The 6922-nt window shown below is 33.3% G+C and overlaps 1 protein-coding gene across 1 annotated transcript; it reads right to left on the bottom strand.

The window, feature by feature from the left end:
* Positions 1–508: 508 nt before the first annotated feature.
* Positions 509–6672, bottom strand: LOC141712386 (shikimate kinase, chloroplastic-like). The gene is made up of 11 exons (XM_074515306.1): positions 6542–6672; positions 5311–5635; positions 3761–3819; positions 3442–3496; positions 3290–3362; positions 2956–3043; positions 2133–2215; positions 1905–2034; positions 1557–1635; positions 1018–1082; positions 509–814 (listed from the first exon to the last, which is right to left on the bottom strand). Exons 2-11 carry the CDS (start codon positions 5522–5524, stop codon positions 779–781), a joined length of 882 nt encoding a protein of 293 aa, XP_074371407.1. The 5' UTR covers positions 5525–5635; positions 6542–6672; the 3' UTR covers positions 509–778.
* Between the last annotated feature and the right edge of the window lie 250 nt (positions 6673–6922).

Below are 6922 nucleotides of genomic sequence, written 5' to 3'. Positions count from 1 at the left end.
TTTCTGATTTATATACTTGGAGGAGCAAAAATCTCTCCCCCATTAAATCTAAAGCTACATAGGTTGCACATTGCGCACACACGTCTTACCTTGTCTGCACAAGGTAGTGAACCCATTAGCGATTCAGGCAACACAATGCACAAAACAGCAATAATTATGCTTATGGAAATATGCACAGTGCTTTGCTGTGACAATGACACAGCTGCATATGCACAACAAGACCCGCGTACAATTCAGATTTCAGATCTCTCGCAGCTTCTATTTCACTCGTTAATTATATAGTGGACTATTTTGGTCTGTCTCGAGTAAATTGGAGTGCTTTAAATGAGAAAAATTATATTGCTATAGCCTATATGGCACTTTAGCCCCAATATTTTCTATAAAAAATACTACAATTCAGCTATGTAACGCATTAAAGTCTTGCAGAGCAAATCAATTCGTGAAGGATGTCAACATAATGCACAGACATGATTCACTAGGAGCATCAATTCCAAAACAAACTAGTAGGTGTTCAAATTTTGTTTGTCTTAATAAAAAATGATAAGCAAGAACTTTTAAGTTCGAGTACAAATGGCATTCTCAGATTTGCGGAACACTCATACAAAGCTCTAAGAAAATAAAAGTGCATTAAACTTTATATATTTTACATTTCAGCACTTGGATGGGAGCATTTTGTGTATAATAATTGAATACTGGCACCTATTTTACATAGCTTTGCAGGTACAACAGATATTGATCACCTCTAATAGTTTACAAGGAGCATGGCCAAAAAAATGCTTCACTTCTTCAAAAAATATTCTATTTGCACTAGTGCCTGCCAATATTTACAGTTAGAAAAACAAAAATTTAGTTAGCCAAGCCAGAATAGGCGAATTGTTACCTGCAGCAATTGTGATAACAAAACCACACGAATAGTGCCGAAATTCATGACAAGGAAGTGGGCAGTATCAAAGAGCGATAAAATGAAAACTAAATATATGAATAAATGATCTAAAAAGAAAATAAAAAGAGAGAGACCTCAGTTGCAATTGCAGTAGGTGTGACATTACATACGTCTTTGTACCCTAGTTTTGCAGCAATATCTGCACAACCAATGGAGTCACCTTCTTGTCAAATTAAAAGCAGAAATTCACTCAATTCATTTAACTATATCCTTCTAATAGTATGATATCTTTTACAGTTCAAATGAGCACATGTAGAACTAAAAACTAAGAAATCAATCAATTTAGTTGTTATGAATTTTGCGAAAGCGGGGTTTAAGAAAGCATCACTAACTAATTCAGTTATAAATTTTGCGAAAACGGAGTTCAAGAAAGCATCACTAACTGAGAAATCATTATTCCTAAAAGTTCATCAATTATACCATTTATGAAGTTTTTTATGCTGGGAGTTGAAAATTAAAACAAGCCTTTCTCATGGGACATGAGGCATACTAAGCATTTAGTCTCCGGTATATTTGTGTAGATCAGAAAGACATATGAAAAGGCCAAAACAAGAAAGTAATCAATTAAATGACAGAAAAAGAAGTTGTTAAGGTCTGCAGTTTATAATCATACCCTCTAAGGAAACCCTAGCACTTGCATTGTTGTAGGCTTCGCTCCTGTCCTCCCAGAGAGTACATAATCGCTTGTAAGTCTGCCACAAAAAGATGGGTCACAAAAACTGGCATAGATGACTTAATGTAAAAAGTATAAGACATGCTCCCTTTTGTTCCACAGGCCTATGATTTTTGAGGTAATATTGTTAGACTTGCATGAAGGTGTTTTTAATCACAAAATGTCAATTTCATATCCCTTTTAAAAGATAATATGAAGCCAGTTCCCTTCAAAAGTAAAGATGTAACTTTATTATCTCTGAATTATGATAAAAAATATATTGATGCGACCAATATAAGTGATGTGAACCTTTGTGTAAGCGTCACCAGGTTCACAATGCAATAGGGGCCTAGAACCAGTTCCCACAGCTACAATCCTTCGAGCTAAAGCTTCCAAAGGTACATCCAACCAAACACTGATTCCTTTTTGCATATGTCTCCTGACAAGACAAAAGATATTGCTGAGCTGACATTAACATATAACTATAATCATACTGAGAATTCAACCGGGGAAAAGGTGAATGAGAAAATTGTGTACCAGTTGATGGGCCTAACAACCGCACCCCCACCAGTGGAAACAACCACCCTTTGCATTGAGGATAACTTCTGTAATACCTCAGTCTAACAAAGTACATTCAATGAGTTAAAATTCTACGGGAGCAAAATCACATGCACATACTAATCACACATGAAATGCAACGGAAATTTTTTAAACTGTTGCACAAAATCTTCTGCTAATGCCTTGCAAAGTTGCAGTCACTGTGTCCACCTTATAGAGCTAAGTAAATATCAAGTGTAACCAATTAATCATTTAAAGATCTTCCAAAAATGTGGTCAATAACAGTGAAGGAGCTAGGTTTGAAGTCTACTGAGGAGCAGAAAATAATAATACGCAAGCGCGCACGCGCACAAAATGTTTACAACCAAAAGTACGGAACAATAATCTAAAAATTATAACCATTACTGTGACACGGAAGTTTTTTTTACTTTAAAGAAACTCTTTCAAATGTCTTGATCTATTCTATGGAATGCTCGTGATGAATCATTGATTCATTGGTAATTACCAACACTATTTCCCATCTAAAATAGTGCGTCTACAAAGTTAAACTCACACTTTTACTTGTGTATTATTCAGTTGGGGTGTCGGTCAAAAATTCAGTCAAGTGATAGATATATAGTTTTATACACATTTCATTAAAATTGTCATATTAAGCCATACACCTCTTAACGCATGACTACGTCAACCTGTTCCAACAGTAGTTTCTTAGTCCACATATATATATATAGCTGTTCCAAGATAATTTCTGAATCCAAAAGATAAAATTTAAATCAAAAATAAATTGCAATGATTCCTAACTAACCTCATTATCTCTAAAGAAGCTTTCTCCATGTAATTTAAAAATGTCAGAAACAGCGGTTTCTCCAACGGACTGCTCTATTAATCTATCACTGAAGCATCAACAAAGTAACAGACTGTAGTCATCAGTATCTGAATTAGAATGCATGTAATGTGTGAAATAGATAACAAGGAAAAATGACAGTTGTCAATGTATGCTGGTATTCTACGAGCAAAGGGATTGAATATATATATAAAGGATTTCCTGGGACAAGAGAACCCTTGGTTTACACTTATATTCATTTAAAAGTTTAGATTAAAAACTTAGCACATGCAAAGAAAAAAAAAATTGTACCAACCTGTCAAGAAATGAATAGCCAAGAACTTCCGATAAGATCTTACCAACAGTTGTTTTTCCAGACCCCATCATTCCTGAAAGAAGATGGCATATAAGGAAAAAATGATTTTCGCATCTGTTATTCCTAGTAGTAAAAACAGTAAGGGGACTGACCAACAAGATAAATACACCTTCCGTTTAAATATGGTACAATCTCTTCTGACTTGTTCTGCAGTTTAGTAACTATCAGTCAGATGAATATTTATAAACTGTTGATCAGCGTAGGTTGTGAAACACTGGTTAACATGGTACAGGTAATCTACAAAGCAAATTTGTAATCAAGTGATCTTTAAACATTACATAACCACTGATATACTGGACCAAAGAGGTAAATATAGCAAAATATTTGACAAATACTGCTTACCTTTCTCTTTCTAAAGGATGTGAGCACTATTAACAGACAGGGTCGACATGAATAGTTTTAGTAGTTTACCTTTAAAATTATGGCTTCTTTAAAAGAAGCAGAACAAGTTCCAGACTCCAATACTGAAACTGCAAAATACGACAACTAGATAAGATCTAGTGGATTCGAGGACATTATACTAGGCAGTTAATTTTTGCACATTTAACATGTGGACTGGATAGGTGTTTGGAGATTATGGATTTACAAATTGCAGATGTCTGACTAAAGTGTGTCCCTTTGATATGTTGTTATATATGTGATTCAATATTTTATATCCTTAGGGTAAGGTATATTCTGTAAACAAAGTGCAAGCCATGATGTGTGTGTATAGGTATCAGGGGTACTTGTTTGTTATAAAATAAGAGTGTAAAGATGTTATAAAATAAATTATTGCGTGGTACTTGATTTACTTTGTATATGCATTATGCACCACTGCAACTTTCAGACAATTAAAGGCTCATTAGTCATTACAGTACTTTCTTAGCAGACAATATAGATGTAATTTGTCTTCTCTATTCCCAGAAGATTAAATAAATAAAAAAAATTGTCTATCATCTATAGTTTGACATGCATGGCACTCTAAGGGATAGGAGACATGGAGCTAAACACCTAGCAGTCGAATTTCATAGTGAGAAACAGTAATCTCATCAAGTCCTTGATATTTTAATATAATTAGGATTTTAAAGGCATATAGGCAGTAAGCCACTAAAATACAAGAGACTCGATCTACGTTGTTATTAAGGAGTGGATGCTGCTTGATGTGCAAAAAAGACACCTCAATTTTCCAACCAATAGATGGATTTTAGAAACATGCTAGATCCCAACATACACATAGCCATGTTTGTTTCATGGGATTATAATCCCGGGATAATAATTCGGGGATAACTAATCCCATCATCATTAATCCTATGGATTAAATAATCATATACTATGTTTGTTTGGAAGGATTAAGTATAGGACTGGACTATAATCCTTTAAAATTTTATCCTATGTTTTGAGGGATAGTCATTGGATCCTTTAAATTTTTCAATCCTATGTTTGTTTCACATGGGATTACAATGATTACAATGAGGGGATTATAATTCTTTAAAAAATGACTTGTTAGAGGGGATAAAATAATACCTCCTCCAACCAAGTATTAGAGGAGATTATAATCTTATCCTCTACTCCAACAAAATAAACATGGGATGGGATAATTTAAAGGATTATAATCCTTGGGATACCCTTCACTGAATTTTCACAAAACAAACATGGGATTGCAAAATTTAAAGGACTATAATCCTATCCCATACTTAATAACATGAAACAAACATGGTATGTACTAGTCGTCTTTCTAAATACTGCTTTACTGTTTAGTGGTTCTAACATTTACTGAGTTTGTAAATTTGCATTACGCATTTCACTTTTTTTTGAAAGGAGTAAACTGAGTAGTTTACTGATTAATTATCATGACATCTGATGAGAGAACTTGAAATTATAATGTTAAGGCATATAATGTATGTCAAGAGTCAATAAATTTATAACCTACAATTATGAAATTAAATAATCGAACGGAGAAGAAATTCATACAACTACACTACCTTCATAATTCTGTGGAGAACAGGAAAGCTTCTGTGCAACTGACCTATGATAAGTCGCAGATTTTCTAGGATGCAAAGAACAAGAGATAAGAACTGGAAACCTCTCTTCCTTGCATCTCGGAGGGAATTGCAATGAAAATTCTTTTTTCCTTACTGTCCTCTCAGAAGCAACGGGTACTGAGAACTGCAGGCATTGTGAAGCCTTAGCTGCCATCCTCAGTTATTACGTCTCCTTTACAACTTCAAGTTTATACAAAAAAAATCTAATCTTAAATGGTAGGGCGCCAAAGAAAATTCACAGAACGAAACCTTCAATGAAATGCCTCTACAAAACCAAATAAATTAATCAACACCACATTTATAATAAAACCCAAGTAACAAAACACAAGTTGGTAAATTTGAGAAGTATACAAGACTAAAATTCAGTGAACTTTATTTTGGACGAGTGTAGTGACTTCTGGTGATGTTTTAACTAACTTGACCAAATGAACATTAAAAGATCAAGAAAAAGGAAAAAAAAAAGAGGACTCTGAGATAGCTTGCTGGTGGTAAAGGCTATTCCAGTCCCGGCTCCCACCCCCATAACGAGGTTATGGAATCAAATTTTTAGTCCCCCTCATTTTCAAGTGTATTTACAAATTTAATATCGTGCCAAAACAAATCACAAAGACAGTACGCAGAAAATACAGAGCTAGTCCTTAACCGAATAAGTAATTCACTCTAAACCCATCATACAGGGCTCCTATTTATATCGAAAATCCAAGTTGGAGCTATAAAGTAATGCCAAATCAAAATTTTAACTCTTACCCACCTGAATTTTCCAATATTTTAAAACATCACGCACTGCAAAGAAAGACTGCAGAACACTAACCACAAAAAAAAACTTGAAGAACCTAATATTTTAAATTAACATACATATGAAGGAAAAAGTCATAAGTCATACTAACATTGGTTTAAAAATCTAACAGAAAGGTATTACTCTTTCATTCCCCAATTGACGTCATTCAATCTTGATTTGTGAGTGTACATACAAAAAGAATCTAATTGTAAAAATCCAAACTTTATCTTAATTAGACTGAATAAACAATCTTTATCACAATTAAACTGAAATCATCATCAAAAATCAAGAAATCACGATGGGTAGTTATAAATTAATGAGAGACAGATACAAATTGATAAATATAAACACAAACAAATATAATTAGTAGAAGAATAAGAATAAGATACTTACAGAGGATAAACGAGAAATGAGGGGGATGAGTTGTGTTTGTTAAGTTAGAAATGAGCAGTTTGGTGGGCTTTTATGTTATGTTTCTTATAATTTTGTTCCCTCCACCAACCCAAACTTCATTTGCAATATCTTTCATATTTATTTACAAAAGGGTTGGTGAGACCCCGAGGGCTACAGAAATTTTTTTCTTTTTTCAATTTCATAAAATTTTCTCACTTTTCTATTTCTAAAAAAACTGTTGAAAATGAGAAAACATATTCTAAGTAAAACATGTTCTAAATAAATTTAACAGAAATAGGAAATATATATGAATACTTCTCGATTTGAAATATATAATTTTTTTATATAATCAATTAACAATTGTAAATAATGTTATTGTCA

The sequence above is a fragment of the Apium graveolens genome, chromosome 3 (assembly GCF_009905375.1).
Source record: "Apium graveolens cultivar Ventura chromosome 3, ASM990537v1, whole genome shotgun sequence".
Classification (NCBI taxonomy): domain Eukaryota; kingdom Viridiplantae; phylum Streptophyta; class Magnoliopsida; order Apiales; family Apiaceae; genus Apium; species Apium graveolens.
The sequence above is the reverse complement of the archived record's forward strand: the minus strand, read 5'-3'. Positions and strand labels throughout refer to the sequence as shown.